General features: G+C 52.3%; 1 protein-coding gene across 4 annotated transcripts in view; it reads left to right on the top strand.

The window, feature by feature from the left end:
- Positions 1–13,899, top strand: part of NDST1 (N-deacetylase and N-sulfotransferase 1) — a 62,966-nt gene extending 49,067 nt beyond the window's left edge. For all 4 annotated transcript variants that reach the window (XM_042994260.1, XM_042994269.1, XM_042994265.1 and 1 more), the window contains exons 10-15: positions 88–211; positions 2,601–2,775; positions 4,842–5,012; positions 5,668–5,777; positions 7,463–7,565; positions 8,775–13,899. In XM_042994260.1, the coding sequence (XP_042850194.1) occupies positions 88–211; positions 2,601–2,775; positions 4,842–5,012; positions 5,668–5,777; positions 7,463–7,565; positions 8,775–8,894 (803 nt within the window). In that variant the 3' untranslated portion in view covers positions 8,895–13,899. The remainder of the gene's footprint in view (positions 1–87; positions 212–2,600; positions 2,776–4,841; positions 5,013–5,667; positions 5,778–7,462; positions 7,566–8,774) is intronic.
- Positions 13,900–25,761: the final 11,862 nt, after the last annotated feature.

The raw sequence follows: 25,761 nt of genomic DNA, 5'->3' as shown, positions 1-25,761 counted from the left end.
AGAGCTGGATTCAGAACCTAGGATCCCAGGCTCCTTCCTTGTGTTTGGGGGCTGGGCCCTGGTCTCAGCTGCCTTCTATCCCTGCAGGCACCACAGCCCTCTACCTGTTCCTGGGCATGCACCCAGACCTCAGCAGCAACTACCCCAGCTCAGAAACCTTTGAGGAGATCCAGTTTTTTAATGGCCACAACTATCACAAAGGCATCGACTGGTGAGTGGCCCTTTCTCTCCAGAGCTGGATGGGAAGGCAGTCACGGAGACTACCCAGGAGGAGGTCTGCTCTGGTCACAGCAGGAAGCAGCTGGCACTTACTCACCCACAGCCAAAGTTCCTGTAAACAGGGACAAAGCTCAGTGACCCTTGGATCATGATGTTGGCGCCTTGTCACCAGCTGGGACGTTTGATGAGGAAGCCCTTTGCCCCTTTACATTATCGCCTGGGGTCAGAGACTGCTGGAAGTCCGAGCCAACCCCGCCCTTGCTTGCCGACAAACATCCTGCGTCCCATTGGACCGATAGGGACTTGTCCAAGGTCCCAAGAGTTGAGGACAGAGCAGGGGCTAAAATCCAAGTGTTCTGACCTGAGAGCTGGCCCTTCTCAACTGTGTTTCTCTGACAGTGGAGCCGGGCGGTGTTCTTGTGAGCCCTTCAGAGGGGCTTGCTAGCCCTTGGGGGGTTGCCTGGAGAGGTGGTGGTTGAAATTGCAGCTTCCCTCCAGAACCCGTCACCCGAGGTTACCGCGGGGTGTGGAGCCTAGGTTACCGCGGGGTGTGGAGCCTACGTGGGGAGAGTCTTACACTCTGAGTCTTTCAGTGTGTATCTTTCTCCACTATTTGCCTTTTCTTACCCTATATGTGTATCATTACTCTTGTTTATTATGTTAACATCAGTGGTTTACCTGGGCAGAGAGATTATGGGCATTGTTTGGGGTTTTTTTTTTTGTATTTTTCTCTCTTTCTTTTGTCTATCATCTCTCTCTCTCTGCCTACCTACGTGCCTACCTCTAATCTCTAATGTGTCTACTGTCTCTTGTCTAAAACCCGTTGTAGCCACTGGAAATCACCTTTCTTCGGATTTTAGGGAGGTAATATGGTGTGACACCATATATTCAGCAACGCTGTCAGCAGGTCTGGGATGGCACCCCATTAGCAAGCACCCCAATAGCACATACATCAGTTAATGTGTCTATAGCAAACTCTGTGAATATTTACTAATAAGTCAGGTTTTGCTGCCAAATGGCTTTGCTACAAATGTCGGCGGGGGGTGGGAAGGCTCTGTTTTCAGAGCTTTCTCCATTTCGGTGTTACAGACAATGGTGGGTGTACAGATGCTGTTTCATAAAGAAAATTCAGAGATACACCTGAGACTAATATAACACTGTATATTAATGAACTGGAATTTTCAAAAAAAAAAAAAAACAAACAAGAAAAAGAAATAAATAAGAAAATTCAGAAATAGGAGGGAGCTAGCTATTCCTCGGCCCCATTCCCAAGATTTTGATTTTGTCGGTAGGTATGGGGTGGGGTGCAGGAATCTCACAGGCTCCCAGGTGGTTCTGATAAAGGCGTCCCTGAGACCTCCCTGGAGAAACCCTGTCTCACAGGATACAGGAGGGATCCTATAATCTCACCTAAGGTGGGTCTTTGGGCTTTGGCTCCCATGAACCCCTGAAGTTGTACTTCTTTTTTTTTTTTTTATGTTTATTTATTTATTTGTTTATTTATTTATTTATTTAGAGACTAAGAGTGTGCTCGAGCGGGGGTGAGGGGAGGGCAGAGAGAGAGGGAAAGAGAGAATCCCAAGCAGTCCCCCTGCTGTCAGCACAGAGCCCAATGTGGGGCTGGCTCTCACCGCAAGATCATGACCTGAGCTCAAATCAAGAGTTAGATGCTTAACCAACTGAGCCACCCAGGCACCCCTGTGTTTGTACATCTATTTTGCCTGAGTAGATGCCCCTGGGAGGGTCTGGAGTGTTGGTTTAGTTTTCCAAGATGTCCTCAACTCAGAGCTGGTCCCAAAGGACTGGCATGGACATTACTCTGGGTGAGATACGGGAGGTTTATCTGGAAAGCCATGAGGCTGACCTATGTGAGGCCGGGGAAGGGTGTGGCTGGCAGGAGGTGACACACTCCCCCTTTCTTTGTCTCCTGGTCCACAGTGACAGCCTAGAAAGTGCCGTTCTAGGTCAGGAAAGAAACCCTGTACTCTGGGTGCTCCTCCAGTCTATGCTGGCCCTTTCTGGGGTTGGAGGTGTCCCAGCTCTCCCCCTCAAGGCAATGGGAGTTAAGGCCCTGTCAGTTTAACTGGGAGCATCTTGTTTAGGTTCAAAGACGTGACCCCCATCCCATGCCTTACAAGCCATATCCCTTCCGTAAGTCTTCATATCCTCCTGACTCCAAGGTCCCCCCTGGAAAGGAGTGGATTCGAAAATGGGAGACTGCCGAGTGGCCGTGTTTGCAGAATCCCTACCAGAAGCGAGTCCGTGGGATCACTGCGCTCTCCTTGCTTTTCGAAGTTCTACCCCCAGTGACCCTCACCTCACTCTCTCATGCCCCCCTCATGAGTCTTGCCTGTGAGCTCTTCTGTCTGGGCTTCCTGCAGGTACATGGAGTTCTTCCCCATCCCCTCCAACACCACCTCCGACTTCTACTTTGAGAAAAGCGCCAACTACTTTGATTCGGAAGTGGCGCCCCGGCGGGCAGCCGCTCTGTTGCCCAAGGCCAAGGTCCTGACCATCCTCATCAACCCAGCAGACCGGGCCTATTCCTGGTACCAGGTGAGCTGGGGCTGGGGCGGAGCCCTGGGTGGGGGCACAGGGCTCTGTCCACCACGCAGCTACTCACTCACTCATTCAACAAACATTTAGTAAGCACCTACTATGTGTCAGGCCCAAGCTAGGAACAGGGTGGTGGGTAAGAATGGAGCCCCTCCTCCACAGTGCCTCCAGCCTAGTAGAGGAGACAGGCAGAAATCCACGATGCATCCCAGCTGGCAGTGACCTGGCCACCCTCCCAGCTTCATCGCGGCTCCTGCCTCTGATTCTGACCAATAAGACGTGGAGGCTGGTTCCACCCTAATGAAATGGAGGTTTGCTGAGCAGTGACCATACTAATTGGCCTCCTCACTGGGCACTGGAGGGGGTGGGGGGGAATTCAGAGAAGGATAAGGCATAGGACTCCCCATTCATGGCAGAAGCTGCAAACACCAGATCAGGTAAGGAATTCACCCGGACTGTTGTCTGTGCCAGAGAGGGTATGACTCCTACCTCCTACTTGACTATGTAAGAACTAGAACTTTCTTTAACTTCAATGACCTAACTTAATTTTTTCGAGCACCATTCCACTAGGCTGACAGGAAAGCTTAGACCTGAGCCTTTTGAGGGTTTCCTCCCCTGCCTGCCAATCTTCCTTGGATTGTGATCCAGTGCCAGGGTATGGGGGGTGGGTAGCTGGTCCACCAGCTGGTCCTGGATGGCTTCCTCAGGCCTGGCCACTTTGGGAACTTCCCTGCCACCCTCTGAGCCTGTCTGTCTGGGTTCTTCAAATGGCCAGCCACTTCCTCTCTGGGGCTTTGGTGTGTCCACGGAGCCAGCAGGTATAGACCCTACGTGCTCTCTGGTCCCACAGGGCCCCCTTCTCTCACTCCCCACCCTGAGATGTATATGAGTCTCAGTGTGGGTGTGGGGGCTCATGAGAGTTACCCCTAGTGGGCAGGTTCCTGATCTCTGGATGCTGAGGGCCCAGGACATTGTTTTAGGTGGTTCAAACATGGCATTTTCCCCGTTTTGATTCTTTCCCAGTCCTGTCTTAGTCTGCTCGGGCAGCCACAACACAATATCATGGATTGGGGGGCTTAAACAACAGAAATGTATTTCTTACAGTTGTGGAGGCTGGCGGATTCAGTCCCTGGTGAGAGCGCTCTTCCTGCTTTCAGATAGCCACCTTCTGACTGTGTCCCCACAGGGCAGAGGTGGGGGCGGGGGGAGGAGAGAGAGGGAGGGAGGGGGAGAGAGAGAGAGAGAGAGAGAGAGAGAGAGAGAGAGAGAAAGGACAGAGGGAGTGTTCTTTGGTGTGACTTCTTATAAGGGCACTAATCCCATCATAGTGGCCCCACTCTCATGACCTCATCTAACCCTAATTACCTCCCAAAGTTCCCACCTCCAAATACTAACATTTACGGGGTAGAGCTTCAACACATGAATTCGGGGGAGGGGACACACATATTCAGTTCCTAAAACCGTCTGATTTCTATAAAGGAGACATTCTCAGTTTGGGGTAAATGTCTCTTCAGTCCTTTCTCACACTGCTAAGCTCTGTTTTCAACAAAGAGAACACAAGCTTCGGGCCCAGGGCCTGTAGCAGACATTTGTATCTGGCTGGCATTTGAGAACGCTGCTTTATTTTTATTGCTTTTATGAATGATTACCTTCTTTATGTGACAACTGATTCTGGTTGTCTATTTATGGAGGCAGTAGAGAGTTTTATATTGAAATAGATTTATGTGCATAAGAAAGATGAGTCGATGTAAATCAAAAGTATATTGACATTGGCACACGCAGGCGGTTTGTGGATATGGCAGAAATCCGAGAGGTGGTGAGCAGAAGACCAACATTTGGAAACTCTGATCTAGTCCAACTCCCGTCTTGCAAAGATGGGAAAGCTAGGGCTCCAAGGGCCATGTCTTCCCCAAGTCAAAGAGCAGTGAGAGGCAGAGCCAGAACTTGAACCCATGGCTGCTGGTTCTAGTCCAGAGTGTTCTGGCCACTCCACGGCTGCCGCCCCAAGAAAGCCTCTTCCTTTGTGGCCTTCATGTGACATTCTGACCCTCTCCCCTTGCACACAGCACCAGCGAGCCCATGATGACCCAGTGGCCCTGAAGTACACCTTTCACGAGGTGATCACGGCTGGGCCTGACGCGTCCGTGAAGCTGCGTGCCCTCCAGAACCGCTGCCTGGTCCCCGGCTGGTACGCCACCCACATTGAGCGCTGGCTCAGCGCCTTTCACGCCAACCAGGTAGCTGCCTGTCCCTGACCCTTGGGAGGGCGCTCACAGTACTGGCTTGTGGCAGCTGGCAGAGAGCCTCAAATCTCGTGTCAGTCTCAGGGCCAGATATGCCCTCATTGGCGAGCTAGACCTTCGGGGTCTTCCAAGGTTTCATTTTTATTATCCCAAGGCTGATGTGTGAGAATCCCCTGAGCCCTTGTCCCATTACAATGGGTTCTATGTCCCTGAGGGGACTCTGAAAGCCCTGAGGTAGGGCTACCTTCCTCGGAGGAGGGGAAGGATATGGTGACGTAGTGAGAGCCTGGTTGGAAAGGTAGGCAGGGTCAGATCACAGGCATTTTAGGGAAACCCTTGGAGGGTTTATGCAAGAGAATGAGAGGCAGAGAGGTGCGTGGTAGGGTTGTGAGAGGCAAGCTGTGCTTGGGTGATAGCTTCATCTCTAGGAGAAGATGACATTGGTCCAGGGAAGCTGGCAGAGAGCTGGACTGTAGAAGACTGAGGCGTGGGGACACCTGCCATTCAGAAGTGGAAGATAAGGTAGAGGCTATAGAGTGCAGAGTCCCCAATTTGTGACTGTGGCTGCTGACCAGAAGATGGGGAACCTATTTGCCACTAGAGTAAACACACACCCATATCATCCTTCTCTTTTTTCTCTTTCTTCCAGATTCTGGTCTTGGATGGCAAACTGTTGCGAACAGAACCCGCCAAAGTGATGGACACAGTGCAAAAGTTCCTTGGGGTGACCAACACTATTGACTACCACAAAACCTTGGCGTGAGTGTTGCCTTGGCTTTTCGATAGGGTGATTTTCTGAGCAGACACCTGGACCAAAAAGCCAAAGGCTTGAATGATTATGGAAGAGACACAGATTAGTTAGAGTTAGCAAGTGTTAGGAAGCATGCATATCCCTGATAGCTGTCTAGCAGAAAAGCTAATATTAATATGACCTGGGTCATATTAATAAAGGTATCAACTCAAAAAAAAAAAAAAAAAAGGAGGTGATGAATATGTTCTACTCTGGTCAGTCCCAACCCTGGGGTTTTCTTTTCAGTCTGTGCTGAACATTTTCAGAATCTTTTACTGAAGTAAGTTAGACTACCATTAAGCAGCCCCAGTTCCCCATAAGGGTTTCTTAGCATTAGATTTTGACTTAGTTATAATTTCAGGAAAAGGAAACTATAAGAATTGGTGATGGGTCATAATCCCACTCACTCAGAACCTGGCACAAGTGCACTGAGAATGCCCTCCCCAGATTGAGTAGGTGCTAGCCTGTGTTGCAGGAGCTCAGGGCTAGGGAGTTGTGTCTCCTAGTGCTATGTCCCAGACAATGACTCATGCGGCTGGATGGAGGTGGGGGGGGGCGGGTCTCAAGAGAGGGAGGAATAAAGTCACCTTCCCTGGCTACCTTTCTGGGAAGGTCATGCGGTAAGAATGTTCCTTTTCACTCTCTTGGAAGTTGAAGGTAAAGAAGGTCACCTTAAGGCAGACAGGAACAGCAGCTAAGGGAGGGCTATGGCATCAGAGATGCCTGGGTTAGGATCCCAGACCTGTTGCTTCTTTAGCTGTATGACCTCGGGCAAGTGTCTTCGCTCCTTCAAACCTCACTCTCCTCATCTGTAAATTGAAGACAAAGGTGATAATTCCTGCCACCCAAGGGTCACTGTATTGAACGAAGCATGCGTGTGGAACTCATAGCTCAGTGCCTGGCACGTACTGATGCTCAGAAATCCTCTCCATCATCGTCTTCCTCCTTTATGCCTACCCTGTGACCCATCCAGAAACCGCTGTCTCCCTCGCCAAATGTGAATTCTGTTTCCTGGCTCTTCTCATGCCCAAGAAGCTCCGAATGGTTCCTGATCTGGGGTTGAATTCTGATGCCAGCATGCCTCCTCCCCTCCCCTTGACAGCTTCAGATCTCATCTCTCCCCCACAAAAGGCTTCGAAGGCCCAGCATGACTTCGAATCCTGAAGGCAGTCTTGCTTTGCCATTTCTGAAATTTAGTCCAAAAGCCAGAACTTCTCAGTGATGAGCATGCTTAAGTACAACAAAAATCCCCCACGAAGCTTTTTTTCCCTGTTGGGTTCTTGGGTGAAGTTGCTCAGCCCTGAGTAGGAGAATGCTCAGAAAAGATTTCCCAGGATCCTCTGGGATTCTGTTATGGGTCGCTGAAGGGACGGACTCACGCTGCTCCACCAGGACAAGAGAAGGCTCAGAACATGCGAGCTGCCTTCTGCTAGGAAGAAGGGGCAGGGCGTTGAGTGTAGCCCAAGGGCAAAACTCAGGCCAGCGGATCCAAACACCAGCCCCACACATCTCTCTGTGGGTTCCAGAGTGTGCTTGGGGTAGTGGGTTTCATGGTCTAGGCTTTGCCCTTCCTGGGGTCTGTGAACGTTGCCTTAAGGTGGGAGGGGGATGGGCTGGGCCAGCTCCCATCCATAGGCTTTCCCCAACTCCACAGGTTTGATCCAAAGAAAGGATTTTGGTGCCAGCTGCTCGAAGGAGGAAAAACCAAGTGTCTGGGCAAAAGCAAAGGCCGGAAATACCCAGAGATGGACCTGGATGTAAGTGGATGCACTGCCTGTGGCAGCTGGGTAACTGGAGGGGGTCCCTGGCTGGCGGGGATCCCCTCTTCCCTTTACCATGCACTCAGCACCTTTTTTTTATTTTTAATGTTTATTACTTTGTTTTTAGAGAGGGAGACAGAGTGTGAGTGGGGGAGGGACAGAGAGAGAGAGGGAGACAGAATCCAAAGCAGGCTCCAGGCTCTGAGCTGTCAGCACAGAGCCCAATGCAGGACTTGACCTCATGAACTGTGAGATCACGACCTGAGCCAAAGTCGGATGCTCAACCGACTGAGCCACCCAGGCGCTCAGCCATGTGCTCAGCGCCTTAATGGCCTTGGCATTTCTTGGATGGTGTTCTCTTATTTATTTATTTTGAGAGAGAGAGCGGGGAGAGGGCCAGAGAGAGAGGAGAGAAAGCGTCCCAAGCAGGCTCCGCACTGTCAGCCTAGGGCTCGACGTGGGGCTCAGTCCCACAAATCGTGAGATCATAACCTGAGCCCAAATGAAGAATCAGATGCTTAACCGACTGAGCCCCACAGGCGCCCCTTGGATGGTGTTCTTAAAAGGAGGAAATAGAAGCTAGGACATGGTGGGTCAGGAATGGCTTAGTCAAGTGAGTATTTATTACCTTCTGCCAAGGGCTGAGTGCTGTGGGCTTTGAGGATGATTCAGACATGTGCTTTGCCTTCAAGGAATTCCTAGTCTAGGAGGGAGACTAGTCACACAGACCAATAAGATGCAGGCCAGCAAGTGCTTCACGCAGCAGGGGAGCTGCACACAAGTACTGTGGGAATTCAGAACACGGAGATGCCACTGGAAACTGATGGGGCGGGGGGAGGGGTAAGGGTGGGGAGGGGCTCTAGGGTTGGGCCTGTGAGGACGGGGGTGACACCGGACCTGGGCATAGAGGAATCCCTATTCTTGCAGGAGAGAATGGCGTGTCCAAAGGATGCAGGGGAGAGGTTGCACGCTGTGACTCTCAGTTGCCCTGGTTTTAATTAATTCTCTCTTTTCTCCCTATCACGAGAACTTTTACCTTGTGTAATTGTATTTTGGCGCCCTGCCCTATGAGTTTTCTCTTGGAAGCTACCATTTTCAGAAAGACTGTGAATGAAAGGTGTATGGGTGGACGCGGACAGAGTGGTGGGGAGGGATCCCTCTTGAATCAGCGCGTCACTGAGATCTGAACTCTCCTTCCCGTTCCAGTCCCGCGCCTTCCTGAAGGACTATTATCGGGACCACAACATCGAGCTTTCTAAGCTGCTGTACAAGATGGGCCAGACACTGCCCACCTGGCTGCGGGAGGACCTCCAGAACACCAGGTAGCCACGGCCACCTCAGCCAGACTGAACGTTTGCGATGGCCTGGACGGCCTGCCGCATGCTGAGCCAGACTGACCTGCAGAGTGGGGAGCTGGGCCTGGGCTGGCCAAGCACTTATGAGCAATACTCAGCTGAGGCCCAGGCGGGGCCAGGAGAAGAGCCCAGGCAGGTCCGCAGGCACTTCAGAGCATCCAGTGCCGGGTCTGTGGCCTACAGGACCTCCTTAGCCACCAGGGGTCCGTTCCGTTCACAGCCTTCCATGGGGAGGCCACTTCCTGTTGGGGGGAGGCCACTTCCTGGTAGGAGGGAGTCCGTGAGACTCTTTTCTGTCCCTCACTGTGTTCTACCAACCACACCCTCCCCGTCATCCCATCACTCCCTGCCCCGGGCAGGGTATCCCCTCAGTATTAGCTGCCCTATTTTCCCCGTCCTCCAGACAATAGGGAGAAGAGCCCAGCTGGGCCTTTTGCCAAACCAGGGAGAGAGACTGGATGCTTCCCTGACTGTTTTGAGCCAGGCACTTCAGAGGGGTCAGCGGGGGACCCAGAGTCACTAGGCTGGATGTGGGGGTGGCCACCTCAAGAGAACTCCGGACCTCCGCACACATTCTGGTTAATACTTTCACATCTCACCTTCCCTTTTGGGTAAAGAATCGCTGATTCCTACAGTATCCACCCAGTCCTTGGGGCCTTCTTCAGGACCCCGGGGCACCGCCATGCCATTTGGACCCAGAGACCCAGGCCTCCCTACCCCTGTTCCTCATCCTGGGATATGACGTGTGGTGTTTTCTGTGGTAAAAGACTGAGGCGGTTCAGGAGTCTGCCAGTATACATGTCCCAATGTACATATGCTGTCCCCACGCCCACCCAACCTTGGCCCCTGGCAGACACTGGGCAGAGTGGGTGAGACTGCTGTCCATGGCTTTGCCCCAGCTACCTGTGGCCAAGGGCTCCTAGAGACCCCCTTAACCCCCTCCCAAATACTAAGAAGCTAAAGTATTTTAATATTTTGTTTTTTCTTGGTGCCAGAGTTTATACCCTGGGTGCTGGGGTCGCACTGTGTTATATATATATATATATATATATATATAATGTGTATATATATATATTCTATTTTTTTTGGTTGGGTTTATTTTTAATTCAGTCATACAAAATGGTGGCAAGCCCCAGTGTCACATCTCAGTGCTAGAGAATGGGATGGTAGGATGGAGGAGGGCGTGTGTCTTCATATGTCCGGGCCTCCAGGAGACAGTTTGGAGGTGTCCCTTGGAGAGGTCTCTGTTCCTTCCCCAAGTGTCGCGGTTGTCCTGGGGCTACCGCGGGTGAACTGAGGTGGTGAGACGAACAGGAGAGACCTACTCCCTCCAGGAAACCTGGCTTCGTGAAGTGCAGTGACCCTGGAGGAATTCTGGCCAAAGGCAACAGCAGGGCTGGGGCGGGAGGCTGGGGGGCCGAAGGCCAGCCTGTCCCCTCCCCCTCATATGGTGCTAGGTTGGGAGCTGCCCTGGGAGCCGGACTGCCCGCTGGGACCCACTGAACTGTCTCCAGGCCCCCCTCCCCCCACCCCAGACCATGGGATCTCGGGGCTGTTTTCTGGTTAGGGTCTGCTCCTACCCCCTTCTTTAACAATGTGAAGTGACGAAGGCTGGGCACCTGTCCCCAGCCCCTCCCACTGCCAGGTTAGCTTCCAGCCCACCTCCAGGAATCCCTTTCTGGAGCGCCTTGTCCTGTTCGGAAGACTCTAGCATCTTGGGGCTGGAAGGGTCCTTTGACGGGTATGGAAACAGGTCCAGAAAGGGGAGGCAGCCTCCTTGGCCGATGTCTCAGAACTGGGTGCACGCGGAGCTGAGAACTGAATCTGAGGCTCCTGATTCTGGGTCCAGTGCTCTTCTTCCAATGCCACACTGCCTCTGAGCCCATCCTTGGGACCCTACTCTGTGCCAGGTTCCTGTCCCTCCCTCAGTCACACCCGTGGTCATTCCAGGATAGGGGACAAACCACTCCTTCCCAGCCAGGGTGCCTTTGAGCCTTCTCAGTTCCTGATCTGCATTTGCAGTCCTGCCTTGCTCTCCCTAAGAGGTCTTTCACCAGTGTGCGGGGGGCCGCGTCTGGCTGAGCTCTGAACCCGTCCCCTCTTTTCAAGTTCTTCCCTGGGTGGATACTCAGCAGAACAGCTGCGTGTGGGTCCGCTGTCCTGCGAGAGAAGCCTTCCCATCATGCTTCTCCTCGGGGCCTTTGAGCCTGGGAACCCCGGGCAGTGTCGACCCCGCCGGGGATGAGGAACAGAGTGTCTGAGGACAGGGTGGCGTGCCTGCTTGTACGCCTGTGAACGCTTGCTGGTGCCACGGCCCAGACTCGCAGGACGGGGTCTTCCGTAGTGCACATCCCAGCGTCGTCCCCCAACTTCGAGCTCCGTGGCCTGTGAAGAGTTCGCAGCTCCCACCTGTTGAAATGTACCCTCTGTGTCTGGATGCCTGCTCCCACCTCCGGGAGCTCAGAAGGCCTGGAGGGCAGGCAGCTCCATTTCTCTCCGCCTCTGGCTCCAGGAAGGAGCGGGCAGTTTTGAGACCCTGTGGGACCCTGTGGGAGCAGAGCAAATATTGGAGCATTTTGTCCAGGCCCTTCTGGGAGGCTAGGGACTTGACCTGCCCCATGTTCTAGGTCTGTCTGGTCACTGCGACTTCCTTTCCCACTGATGAATCTTTCTTGTGGACCCACTGCCAGGACCTGTGGATATTGGGGAGGGGGACAGATAAATCCCTCTCGGGGCTCTCAGCTACTGAGCACACAGATCCTCCACACGAGAGGTGCAAATGGGTCAGCATCGCAGCATCTTTAATGTTCGATAATTCACTGTGTTTGGCCAAAAAATAGAGAGAGAGGGAGAAAGAGAAATAGCTTAAGTCATGTAGCTGACTCCACCATCCATTCTGCCATCTTTTCCACGAGACTTTGCTGGGGGAGGGAACAGGTGTCATGGTCACCTGCAGCTGCCCGAGTCACCTGGGGTTCTAGAGCCGCCCGTAGTGCAGGCGTCTTGTGCTCGGAGGGTGAGCCTGAAGTTTCAAGATGGGCCTCTTCCAAGCCTGTGCGTCGGAGGGCCAGCGCCTCCGGGGCCCAGATGAGGGAGCAGTGGTCTGTTCCCAGTGGAGGAAAACTAGGCTGACCCCCCAGAGATTGGTGGTCTCAGTGGGGAGGGGTCCCCCATGGGTTTGTTGGTAAAGGAGCAAGTGAAAACATGTTTTGCCAATTATTTTATTTTGAACACCCAGTACCCTCCATCTAGATTTCAAATGAACACGTTGTCGCGTTTGTTCTCTTTCTCTCTCTCTCTCTCTCTCTCTCTCTCTCTCTCTCTCTCTGTGCGTGTACATTTTTTTTCTGAATTAGTTTAAAAGTAAGTTGCTGCAAATATCATGAGACTTTACCAAAACGCTTCCGCCTGGGTCCCCTAAGAGTTAGGACGTTGTCCTCCATAATTGGCCTGTAGCACACCCAAGACCGCAGTGATTTCCTAAGAACATCCGCTGTTCAGTCTATATTCACTTGTCCCCCAGGTAACTCATACCTGGTTTGGGAATCAGGATCCTGTCAAGGTGCATATATGGTACCTTATAACTGTGGTTGTCGCTCAGTCTCTTGAAATGTTGAAAAATTCTCTCTCTGCTCACTTTGATTTTTTTAAATGACGTTATTTCTGAGGAGAGCAGGCCTGCTGTCCTGTCCGAGTCCCACATGCTGGATCATTTCTTCATGGTGTCATAGAATATGTTCCTCCAGCCCCTGTCTTGTCAAGGGGAATTCAGGCCGTATGGATTTTTGCCTTTTGTGCTGACTCGACAACTTCATCCCGGCCTGAGATGCCCCTCTGCCGTCACCTGTACCAAGTGCCAAACCGGCAGAAGGGCTAGATGGGGTTCCAGGAGCTCAGGGGAGGGCAAGGGGGTGGCCATTGCAGCTGGCCCTGGGTGCCCCCCGGGGGGAGGAGGCTGGGCCCTCTGGGAAGGAGATGCCTCTGGCTCAGAAAACCCTGTGCTACCTGCTCTGATCCTGGCGATGGACCACACGGCACCAAATAGAATCTCTCTCTCTCTCTCTCTCTCTCTCTCTCTGTCTCCCTCTTTCTCTGTTTTGTGGCCTCTTGGTTTTTACTTCCCAGAGGCCCATGGTCTGTGTGCACTGGAGCAGAGCCAGGCCCCTGGGATGCACCAGGGAAGGGCCTAGCTGGGGAACTGCCTCCCCCAAGCTGTGGTGTGAGGAGAAGAGCACTGGGCTGGAGGCAGGAGATGTGAAATTTCGTCCCAACTGGGTACATTTAGTAGCTGCGTGACAGTTTTCCTCCCAGGGCCTCAATTTCCCCACTTGTAGCATGAGCAGATGGGGCTAAAGCAGGGGTTTTCAAATGTCAAAGAAGGAAGCGGGTCTGCTCTAGGTGAAGTGAGGGTGGAGGGCCCAGGCCCCTGCCCTCAAGGCAATGCCGGGTGCCTGGTTTGCAGCCCCGGGCTGGCTGCCCCCCCAGGGCTTGCCCTTGCCAGCTCCGACAGCCAGAGATGTTTTTAGTTCCCACAGGGGACGGGCATGGGCTTTGTGAAGGGTCATCGTCAAGGGCCTGGGGAGACTCTGGCTGTGTTTTATCCTAATGAGTTCATCCCTCCCTCTTTCCTTCCTCTCTCTGGCCCTTGAGGAGAATGAAGGAGGAGAGGGTTTTCTATGACTGTGCTAGCTTTTATTATAAGCAAGAGGGCTCCTTTTGTAATTTGTGCATGAAATTCATGTCATTTCCTGGGGAGAGGAGAGGGCTGACTGGAGAGGGTGGGGGGCACACTAGGGGAGCAGACAGAGGTTTCCTTCCCTTGTGTGGGGTGGGGAGAGGGGGGAGAGGGGATGCTACCCAGCTCACCCGATCAGGGCTCTCGAACCAGCCGTTTTGGGTTGTGTTAAAAGTGGGAACCTTCCTCCATTAATGTACAATCTCGAACTAACTGCTAATAAAGTGGGGTTCTATTTGTATGCACTGGTCATGTCTGTCTTGTCTCTCTGAACTTTTTGAAAGGCCTGCAGGGGAGGGGTGGAGATCCAGGGGGTCTGCACCACAGCCAGTGTGGCCACCCTGTGGATGGTGATGGGGGAGAAGGCATTTTACTCTTTGATGCTGTTTCCCTCGTCTCTGAGGGACATGGAGGAAGTTGGGCTCACTGGCTGTTCCTGGAGAACCGGCTTAAAATGCAGATCCCCAGGCCACACTTCCCGAGAAGTGGCACATCTCTGGCAGATGTGGAGTGGGGCCCAGCCATCTGCATTGTAACCTCCAGCACCCTGAGGCACCCCGTTTTGGGAAACCCTGGCTTTGATCGATGAGTCCTGTGGATTCTAATTAATTTGGAGAGTCCCACTGTCTGAGCAACCAAACTGTGGTTAAAACACGTGACTGTCTAGCCCTCCCAGCCTGATTGAGGGCCAAGCTTGACAGAGGCCCCGGCCCACCGTCTACAACACAGGGCTCTGGACCTGCTCCCTCAGATCCCCCTGCGAAGCTTTAAATTCCCGGGCACCCCAAAATCCACTCTTTCAGAACCTTTGGGAGTGGGACCCCGCGAAGTGCGTTTTAACCCCCTGATACACAGGAAGATTCGGGAACACCGAACCAGGCCACTGAGTGCGAGCCAGAGAAGGTCCACCGGCACGTGGATGGCTGTCGAGGGGCGAACGAGGGCACAGCTGGGAACATAACAAAATGCCAGCCTCCGGGCACGAGGGCAGCACCTGCAGGGACCCTTGAAGTTTGTCAGCTGGGAGCTCAGTACAGGTCGTGTGGTGTCACCAACAGTTTGTGGCTGGAGGCCGCACTAATGGGAGCAGTTCCAGAAAGTGTGCTACAGAAAGGAGCCCTGTGCCAGTTAAGGGGGTCAGGCTGCATCAGAAGTTTTTGAATTTTAAAATAGCTAATACTAATTTTTAAAAGAGAAAATTGGAAACCAGGTAAAGGCAGGGGTGCTCCGGTTGGAGTGGGGTCAGGGTCCAGACTCTAACCAGCTAATTCCTCCTCTCTGTCCCCCATACTATGTTGGAACCCTAAAACTCCTTGAAACACATTGTGAAAATCCAGCCCAGCTGCTCTCAGAGGTCCCAAGATGCTGCATTTCTTTCTTTATTATTTATTTTTTTCATTTTATATATATGGAGAGAGAGCATGAGTTAGGGAGAGGGGCAGAGGGAGAGAGAGAAAGAGAGAGAGAGAGGGAGAGAGAGAGAATCTTAAGCAGGCTCCATGCTCAGCACGGAGCCCAATGCAGGGCTCGATCCCATGACCCTGGGATCATGACCTGAGCCGAAATCATGAGTTGGACACTCAGCCAATGGAGCCACCCAGGCACCCCTCAAGATTCTGCATTTCCAATAGGTTGGGTGAATAAAGGCATATTAGACTCTCCTCCCCTAATTGAGGAGGAGTCCAGGGAATCTGATACAGTCTAGGCTCCCCAAAGTAAGCATTTCCCTCAGTGAAGCCCTGGGTCATGTGCATAGAGCAGTGTGTTTCATAATCGTAAAATACTGGAAACAACCTAGGTGTCCATCCACAGGGGATCAGCTAAGTAGCCTAGTATCGCCACAGGCTGGAAGGTGATGATGCAGTTGAAAATAATTAGCTCCGTCTTCAAGTCCTGCCAGGAAAATTTCTATGAGATTGACCTATAGTGTGACCATTTTTGGAAAGAATGCTACAGTGTATATTTTTCCTGGGACTGTAGATACATAGCTCCCACATCAAACTGGGAACTGGCTACTTCTGGAGGAGGGAGAAGACACTGGGAAGAGGGGGAGGGTTCAAAGGGAACTTTAGCTTTGGCTTCAACACTTTTTTAAAAACATAGAAGGGACACCTGGGTGCCTCAGTCAGTTAAGCGTCTGACTTTGGCTCAGGCCATGATCTCACGGGTTGTGAGTTGAAGCCCTGCGTCAGGCTCTGCGTTGACAGTGCAGAGCCTGCTTGGGATTCTCTCTCTCTCCCTCTCTCTTCCTTTCCGTGTGCACACGCTCTTTTGCTCTCTCAAAATAAATAAATTAAAAATAAAAAGATAGGATATTTGTGTATCATTTTTGGAATGAAAATGGGCTCATAGAAAGGGGGCTTGTAAGGATGATGCCATGAAGGCCACGCAGCTGGCCTTGACCCAGCAGTTCGCCGTTCGGCCCCCATCAGAGCCCCAGGCAGTGGGGGGAAGTTCTCGCTTTGCCACAGCTATCCTGAACACCCGTCAAGATCCTGAGCGGAGGATCCTGACCAGCTGTGAGACTTGCCGACAGTCTCTGGCCCTCGGAGCCCAGCGCCCACATGCTAACATATGGGGGGGTTAGAGCCCACATCAGCAGTCCTGGACAACCCGACACGGTATGAGACGGAGGCAGCTGAACACCTGTGAGATTTCTGACAAAAGCATAACACGGATCTAGCCAGCAGATACATCTCTGTTGAGAGAAGATTTGCAAAATAACTGGCCTGACCTCTAAAAATGTCGTGGTCGTGAAAGATAAAGGTTGAGAAATGGTTCAGAATTGAAGGAAACTAAAGACACCTGGCAATCGCATGTCATGGGTGACCCTGGAGGGGCCCCAGACCAGGAAAACAATTAGCTATAAAGGACCCTGTAGGGACAAGTGGCAAAACGTGAACATGGACTGTGTGGATTGGATAGTAGTATTGTATCAGTATTAAATTTCCTAATTTTAATTATTGTTAAGAGTCTGTAATTTTTCTCAAGAAGTTCGCGCCGAAGTATTTACAGATAAGGGGGGAGAAATGGAGTTCGTAGTTTGACTCACCCTCTAGTGGGTGGTTTATCCGGTGCAGTCTAGACTGTGTCCACCTAGGGGCAGTCTCTCCCCAGCTTCTCACAGCTAGAGTGTGGGAATGTCTCCACCGAAGGCTGGGCTGGTGGTTAATGGAGGTGGGGTAATAATATTATAAATAATAACATCAATAAATTATGTGAATACTACAAAGCATTTCTCAGTGTGTCAGGCAGGCCCTCTGCTTGTTAAGGACTACCTCTTTTAACCCTCGCAACAGCCCTCGGAGGTAAGTATTAGCATCATCCCCATTATATAGATGAGGAATCTGAGGTTCAGAAAGGTTAAGTAGCTCTGCCAGGATCACACAGCTGGAGTCGTTGGTCTGTGAGGCCCCACAGCCTGAAGCCCACGGGGCTCTATTGTGCAAGCTTAGGCACGGAGCAGGGTAGAATCTACCTCTACCCCACATTCGGTCCCCAGCCACTAGGAACTCTGGACCGTGGGTTCCCAAACATCCACCTGTGCCAGACAGGGACACTTCCTGCCTCAGCATCAACCGAGCGGTTCCTGAAATTCAAACACCTGGCCCTGCTGCTCCAGATTCTGATTCAGGAACTCTGGGAAGGGGCCAGGAATCTGTGCTCTACCAAGTTCCCCTGGGGTTCTGTTGTGTCATCAGAGGCCGGTGTGAGAAGTGAGATGATTCATTTTCAGAAATACCAAATAAAAACTGTGCTGATTACCAATAGGTTTACAACCTATTGGAAATATGTACGAACGCCCCCCCCACCCCCGCCCGCAGCCGATCACACACACACACACACACACACACACATACACACACACACACACAATGGAGTCCCAAAGCCTTAGACACTTCATTTCCTGGTTCTTCTTCCCCTCTCCATTTCGAGGGGTTATTTTTTGCAGGCTTTGCAATGAGCATGCACCAAAGAACTGAAGTCTTCGCATCACCTCAAGGAATGTTCATTTGTTCCAATCAGACTACTTGTTGCCTTACATGGGCATAAGCCACTTCCGGTAAGGCTGTAACCTCTGTAGTGCTCAGCCAATGAGGAATCAGGGGAGGGACTTGCACGCTAGGAGATAAATTGCCTGCTGTAACGCGGAGTGTGCTTCTTCGTCAGACACCCACTCTTAAAGGAACGTTCATTAAAGCCTCGCTTCACTGTGCTCCGAGGCTCCATGTCCCCCCATTGATTGGGGCGGTGGGCTTATTTCTCACAACCAGCAAGTCTTGGTCATTTCCATCCAGCGTATTTTCTGCCTGCTCTCTACAGCCCCAGGCTGTGTGCTTCTAGGGTAGGAGATAGGCATGGATCCATCCCTGCCCCAGATGATGTCGCAAATAGTACCGTAAATCTCTTCTCTTTCAAGACTCTCCCTTACCCTCCATTATGACTTTTTTGGAGGCTTGTTTTTCCTGCCTGTCAAATCCATAGCCCTTAAATCTCACTTCATACAGGAAGTCTTCCTGGCTTGCCTCTCTGTACTCTCTGATCACAGATATCTGTAGATGGTCATTAAAAAAAACAGAAATACAAGATTGAAGCGTATGATGCAATAATATATAATATGATGTTTAGGTTACAGTGCAGATAATTTTATTGTAGCATATGTTTATATTATCACATGGTATATATTTTTATTATATTACAGTTAGGTATATCATAGGCATTTAGTTCCAGTATATACATTTAGGTATGATGTGGTAGAGCTAAGAAGGCCCATTTAGTCTCTTAGTTCCTCTCTTCCCCATTTTACAGATAGGTAAGTTGAGGCCCCGGGGCAGGTAATGGGGCTCAGGGGACCTTGAAGATCCTTGGTCCTCAAACTCCCTGCCCATGTGGATATAAGCTCACCTAAGACTGATGCACCAATATTCTAACTGCCTGGCTCATAGCAGCTTGTGGTCTAAGGAGGGGAGGCGGAGGCACGTCCTCAATGGCTAGCCCAGCCCCCACCCAGCCGTTAGTGTGAAGGAGGGCCAGGCCCATCTGCACAAGCTGGAGTCAGTTACCCAGCTGTTTATGGGTCTTTGCCTCTGGTGTTTATAGTTCCGCCTTTGGGTCTGCTTAGCGTCCCCGCTAATTAGAACAGTACTCCAGGAGGCGGCGTGGGGTGCCGGGGGACCACTGATGGGGAGCAGCGGGCTGGACCTGGGCCCTGGCTTCTGCCTCGCCTTGCTCCCACAAGGATTTCGGGCCTTTTTCAGGGACACGGAAAGGACAGCACGATGGCGCCAATTAAAATCAGGTGAGAAAACAGGCCTGTGGGGGAGGGGAGAAAGTGGAGGCAAGACAAAGGCTACAAATTCGGGCCAAATCTTGGGCCAAATCTTTCCTTTTAAGAAAGTACCCCCCTTTTTTTTTTTTTAAATCACTAAAGTTATAGATGTCAATTGTGGAAAATTGAAAACATACAGACAAATGAGAAAATGAAAATGTGTCCCACCACTCGGGAAAACCACAGTTCACGTTTCAGGACTTTGCCCTTCTGTCGGACGTGTAAAGTCGTTTTTGTAGAAATGAGAAAACACTGACATTCTGTTTCTCAAACCTCTTCTTAACCGTAACAAGTTGTCCACATTTTTACGTGTTATTAAACGTTTCTCTACTGTAGCCAATCATGTCATTTCCATTTTTTATTGTGATACGAGATTGTTTGAAAGAATTGCAAGCACCAGGGAAGTAAACAGAATCTGAAGCATGTGTCCTCTCGGTCTGGTCGCTGGGGTCACACTTCTAACTCTTTGGTGGGACTCCTTCACACATTGTCCTCCACACGCTGTACCACTGGGTCGTAGTGGATTTCAATGATCCCCCCCCTCACTGGACATTGAGGTTAGGCACCCCGCTGTGGCTCGAAGCCTCCAGGCAGCCGGGGTGTTCAGGGAAACCTGACACAAAAAGCAGATCAGTTTCTCCCAGAAAATCTCATCGGTGCCTCATCGGGAGTGACGGGAGTGACGTCCTCAGCAACACGCTGGTGGGAAACCAGCTGCTTCCTTGTGTGGGTCGTGCTTGTTTCTGTTTTTGAAATTAATACAAGGAATTCACATTTGTTTCAGAAAGTTTTAAAAATACAAATCAGCCAATCCTAAGACAATTGAAATCACTCCACACAGCAAGTACTGCCTACATTTTGGTGTATACAATCATAAAAGCTGCAATGTTTATTGGATGCTTGGTCTGTGCTAGTCTCACTGTGCTAAGTGCCTGAGATGTCACAGGACCAGAGTCCTTCCTATTTGATAGATGATGTAAGTCTAGCTTTTAGGTTTGGAGACTTGTCCATTGTCTCCTGGCTCTAGTGTGGCCAAGTCTGCCCTTGGACCCAGGCTTTCTAGCTTCCAAGTCTATACTCCTACCCTACAACCCTACTTCTTCTTTTTTTAATGTTTACTTACTTATTTTTGAGAGAGAGTGAGCGAGTGGAGGAGGGGCAGAGAGAGCGGGAGACAGAGAATCCCAAGGAGGCTCCACACTGCCAGTGCAGAGCCCAATGCGGAGCTCGAACTCACAAACCCTGAGATTGTGACCTGAGCCGAAATCAAGAGTCGGATGCTCACCCAACTGAGCCACCCAGGTGCCCCCCCCTCCCCCGCTGCTTTTACATATCTGCCCAGAGGCTGGTTTCCCTCTTCCCACATTAATGTTTCATAATCTGCTGTTGTTTCTCTTGGTGATAAATTATGACGATCTTCTGGTGTCATTAAAAATTCCTCCTTATGGGGTTCAGTTTGTGAATGTACCATACTTTATTTGATGGTTGAACATGTGCACTGTGTTAGATTTTTAGTATCATAAACAAAGCCACGCTGAATATTTATGCGGCTTAACCCTTGAAGACTGTCCATAGTTATTTCTACAAGGCTGCTTTCTCTAACGGCAGTTACTGACTCATCACACCAAAGGGCAAGGGCGTCAGGGTGGCCAGGGGGCACCCGGTGAGCTGTGTACACCCAGCTCCTGGCTGAGCTGGTGCTATTTGAGATGGATATTCTGTCTATACAGAAAGCAGCAGGCAAGTCTTGCTCTTTAAACTGTGCTCCAGAAATGGTTTCTCAGTGGAGCGCAGGGAACCACTAAAGGGCTGAGAGCTAGAGATGAACTGCTCAGCGAATGACCCCCTTGTCTCCACAGGAGGGCAGCCCGCTTGACTCCATAGATAGCTGAGTCAGAAAAGGAGTAAGAGGGGCGCCTGGGTGGCTCAGTGGGTTGAGCATCTGACTTTGGCTCAAGTCAGGTCATGATCTCGCAGTTTGTGGGTTCCAGCCCTGCATCGGGCTCAGCCCTGCAGAGCCTGCTTGGGAGTCTCTCTCTCTCCCTCCCTCTCTCTCTGCCCCTCCCCAACTTGCGCATGTACTCTCTCTCTCCCTGACTCTCTCTCAAAATAATAAATAAAAGAAAAGGATAAGAGAAAACCAGTCTGAAAAGGTGGCATCCCATCTCCAACAGAGGGGATTCATTTCCTTCCCCTGCAGATCTAGATTAGATTCTGAATTTGGGGCCAATCCCACAGGAGGTCCACAAGGACCCAGGGCTCTGCTCCCAGAAACACCTGAGGGGATGCCCTGGAGCCCGGTGTGGCAGATCGGGCATCCTCGTGCACAGAGTGCTCGGTTGGCTGGGATTTGGGGGACTGGCTAGCCAGGGTCGGGCAGGAGAGGGTTCCAGGCAGGTGAAATCCTGGGCAAAGCCTGGAGGAGAGGGCTGGATAGCCACGGGCTGCCAGCATCCGAAGGGTCTTAGCCTGGAGAGTGGAGGCGGCGGGGTGGTGAGGAAGGAGGGGTGATGAAGCTTGAGGCTTTTGTGAGGTCCACGGGGCCTTGTCCATGGAGTAAGGGGTCTGCCTGTTATCCCAGTGCTGACAGGACCCGCATACCGGTTCAGCGTAAAGAAACATGATGAGGTTTTTTTGCCCCTGCTCCCTCCCACCTCTCTATTCTCAGATGCCCAGAGGCCTCCACTCTGCACCAGACTCTGCCTGGTGGTGGGCGGGAGGCAGGGCAGAAGACGTGGGTCGTTGCACACCCCAGACTGGGTCACTGGAAGCTCTGTGGATGGGAAAAGAGGCTGAGCGGGGATGCCAGGAAGCCTGGCCCCCACCCACCCTGTCCACGAGAGACCCTCAGAAAATGAGCTCTCATCTCCGTTGGTGGTGGGTGGGGGGGTGCCCCGTGCCAGCCACCCATCGCACGGTCTCACATCCCAGCTCTGCGTCTCGCCAGCTGTGTGGCTGTAGCCTGGTCACCTTCCCCTTCTGAGTCATAGTTTTATTGTGTGTAAAATGGAAACATCCACAGAAGGAGGCACGGAGGGCAGCCTCCACTCAGTACTCAGTAAACATTACTTATGACTTGTGCCGGCTACCCGCAAGCTCTCCTCTCCAACAGGGCTGGGGTGCGGCATCTCCCCCCTTCACGGACCTGGGGCCTGCTTCTAGAGCTCCCTGTGGGAGGCCCCTTGGCCGTGTGGAGGCGGCTGGCGGAAGCAGCTGATGGCAGCCTCCCCCCTTCACAAAAGAAGTCGCCTCCTCTCCCTTCCCCATTAAATCGAGTTTGTGAGCCTCCTGCTCCCGGTTCCCTGACAGGTGGGACGCCAGGTACAGAGCGCCTACTGTGTGCCAGCCCCTCACGGCGTGCTGGGCATCATCTCCCTGAACGCTCACAACCCCCTGATGGGGCTCGTTGCTCCCCTTTACCCGGAGACCTGAGCCGAGGCCTAGAGATGTCTGGCAAGTTGTGGGTGGCCGGGCTGGGACCTCACCCCGTCTGACCACCAGGTCCTGGCTCCTCCCTCTGTGCTGTCCTGCACCCCCGGCTCGTCCCCCACCTGACGTCCCCTTGCACTCCTGCCTCCCCGAGGGTGCCCCACCTGGCTGTTGTGTGCGAGGTGAGCCCCGTGGAGCTCTCACAAGGCACCATTCATCCCGCAGGCTGTTGATTGAAACCACGTGTGGTGTAGCCGGCCAAGGTGGCGGCAGCTCCGGAAGCCAAGCCTGGCCTGGGGCCTGTGGGCCCTGGGAGGATTGGGGGAGGAGGTCCAGCTGACCTGCAGGCCTGCAGGGCTGAGGGGAGCTCCAGGGCAGGACTGGCCTCCTCCTCCACCTGTGTAGCCACCAAGGGGACCCTGACTCCTGGACCCAGACTGGGGACTTGGGAGGCTCAGAGGCCCCCTCCGTGTGAGCGGTGGGGGACCGGGCCCCGAGGCTTTCCAAGACTCTCTTTGGCAGGGTTGGGCGCTAAGGAAGGTGTGCGTGTGTGTGTGCGTGTGTGTATGTGCATGTGTGTGTCCGCCTGCTGAGGTCTGTGCAGGGTACCCTGCGCCCTGGGACTCATGGTCACTTCAGGATTTCTAAAGGACAGTTTGGTGCAGTGAGTAAGACCACAGGCTCTAGAGACTCACAGACCTGGGTCTGAGTTCCATTTCTGCTGCTTCCTAGCTGCAGAGGCAGCTGCGTAGCCTCTCTGAGCCCTTCTCATTCACCAGATGAGGCCTGAGGCCTGATCAAAGGGTCTGAGAAAAGATGGAGCCACACTGGTTGGGGTGGGGTTTTGGGTGGCCATGGCTGGCTCTGCTGAGATGCCATCCCTAGATGGTGGGACCTAGGACCCCTAAAGGCATTTTGGCTCTAACTCCTGACCTCTGAGTCGTGGCCTGTCTGGGAGTTGGGAGGGTGCTAAGTGTGGGGTGTCTGGGTTTCCTCTGGGGCCTGAAGGCTCCAGTTAGTGGAGGTGAGCAGGGGAGCATTGGATCCCCCGCTGGGGTGAGGTGCGGCTAAACTAACCATCCCCTCCCACGCCAGGAACAGAGCAGGGCATTGTTCGCAGGGCCGCCTCCCTGGCACTGAGGCCCCCACAGGAAGGGGTGTGCAGGCCAGACTATGGCCAGCACTGACCACAGTCTTGGCTAAGCCAGGACCCTTCGGGGGCCTGCTGTCTCAGAAGACGCTCTGGTTTCCCGAGGAAAGCACGTTCTACTGGGCAACTCAGGCCTTGTCCAGCCTGAGGCTGGTGACAGAGATACTTTGAGGGCCTGTGGTCCTGGCTGGGTGTCTCCCACAGGATGGCCCTGGGACATCCTCAAGGGTGGGACTAGCCCCAGAATAGGAGCTCCCTGGAGACAGGCATCCCTGGGCCCCACCCTGTGCTCCAAGGCATGCAGGCCCTCCAATGTCCAATCCAAAAGAGCCCTGCCCCTCCTTACACAGCACAATGCTGAAGCCAGGAGGAAGAGGGTGTCCATGAGACACAGGGCGTTCAGGTGCAGAAGGTCAGCGTTTTGGGGCTCCCAGGTGGCTCAGTCGGGTAAGCGTCCGACTTCAGCTCAGGTCATGATCTCACGGTCCGTGAGTTCGAGCCCCACGTCGGGCTCTGTGCTGACAGCTCAGAGCCTGGAGCCTGCTTCCGATTCTGTGTCTCCCTCTCTCTCTGCCCCTCCCCCGCTTGCGCTCTGTCTCTCTCAAAAATAAGTAAACATAAAAAATAAATCAATAAAATTAAAAAGGAAAAGAGGGTCCGCGGTTTCCTTTGGGGACGGACAGCTGAGGTAAGGGGAGGCGAGAAGATGGCTGTTGTGAGGAGGGGAATCTGAGCGGATGTGAAACAGCTCTCCACTTCCTGGCTGAGCGACCGGGACGCCCACCGGCCCTCTGTGAGCCTCCACCTGCTTCTAAAGCAGAGGGGAGAATCTACCACAGGGGGCTGGCTGCGTGAGGGCTGAGGAGGATGGGGTAGGGATGCAGGACCCGGGGGTGGTGAACAGCATGTGGCGGGGTGGGGGGGCAACCTGGGTTCAAACGTCAGCTCCTTCCCTCACCACGGTGTGACCTCGGGCCAGTCACTTTCTTCTAGAAAAAAAGTTAAAAAAAAAAATCTTCCTCATGGGACTGTTAGAGAAACCAATTAGCTGACATGTGGCCATGGGCTTGGCATCCCATTTGGCCCATGCTGTGTTGGTCCATTTAGTATGCCAGCTTGGCCAGGCTACCATGCCCAGCTATCCAATCAGGCACGAACCTAGCTGTTGCTGGGAAGGTATCTTATAGGTGTAACTGTAGTCCATGACCGGTTGACGTTTGGTGAGGGAGATTATCCTAGATAATCTGGATGGGCCTTAACTGAATCAGGCAGAAGACCTTCAGAGCAGAGCCTATGTGTCCCTGAAGAAGAGATTCCACCTGGGCCTGACAGCTGTATGAGGTAGGGTTCTCCAGAAAAACAGAACCAAGGGAATGTATTTATGTGTATGTATACACACATTCTATTGATTATGTATGTATGTGGTGTGGTGGCAAGCTGATGGTGTAGTTCCAAGGCCTGAGGTCCAGGACAGCTAATGTTTCAGTTCAAGTCCAATGGCAGGAAGAAGCCAATGTCTCAGCTCAAAGGCATTCAGGCAGAAAGAATTCTCCCTTACATCTAGGATGGTCTGCCTTTTTGTTCTTCAAGACCTTCAACTGCTTAGATGAGACCCACCCGCATTAGGGAGGGGAATCTGCTTTACTCAGTCTACGGATACAAATGTTAATCTCATTCAAAAACATCCTCAGGGAAGTTCCCAGAATAATGTTTAGCCAGGTAGCTAGGCACTCCAGGGCCCAGATAAATTGACATAAAGTTAGCCATCCCATACAGATTTCCAACTTGCTAACCAGCCCCTACCATTGTATAAGCCAATTGCTTGCAATAAATGTCTTAGTGTGTTCCTTCTACTGGTTGTGGTTCTCTGGCTGAGCCCTGATTGATACATATAGTAAGCTACAATAAAAATAATAACCATTATTGTCATCTTTGAGAAGTCCCCAGCAGTGGGCCTGGACATAAGTAAGCCCTTGGCAAACACCATGGAACAGAAGTCATGTCAGTTTCTTCCATGACTCAAAGGGATCCAAGCACCAAGGACAAGTCCATTCCCAAGACCCCAGCATGGGCAGCCTCATCGCCCACCCCCCCCCCCACCCAGCTTCCCACACAACTAGGCTGGTATCAGTGGGTGTCAAACACACAGAAGAGCAACCAGTCACATAGCTTCATTACATGCCTCTACTAAACAC

The sequence above is a fragment of the Panthera tigris genome, chromosome A1 (genome assembly GCF_018350195.1).
Source record: "Panthera tigris isolate Pti1 chromosome A1, P.tigris_Pti1_mat1.1, whole genome shotgun sequence".
Lineage (NCBI taxonomy): Eukaryota > Metazoa > Chordata > Mammalia > Carnivora > Felidae > Panthera > Panthera tigris.
This window is presented reverse-complemented; position numbering and strand designations above follow the sequence as displayed.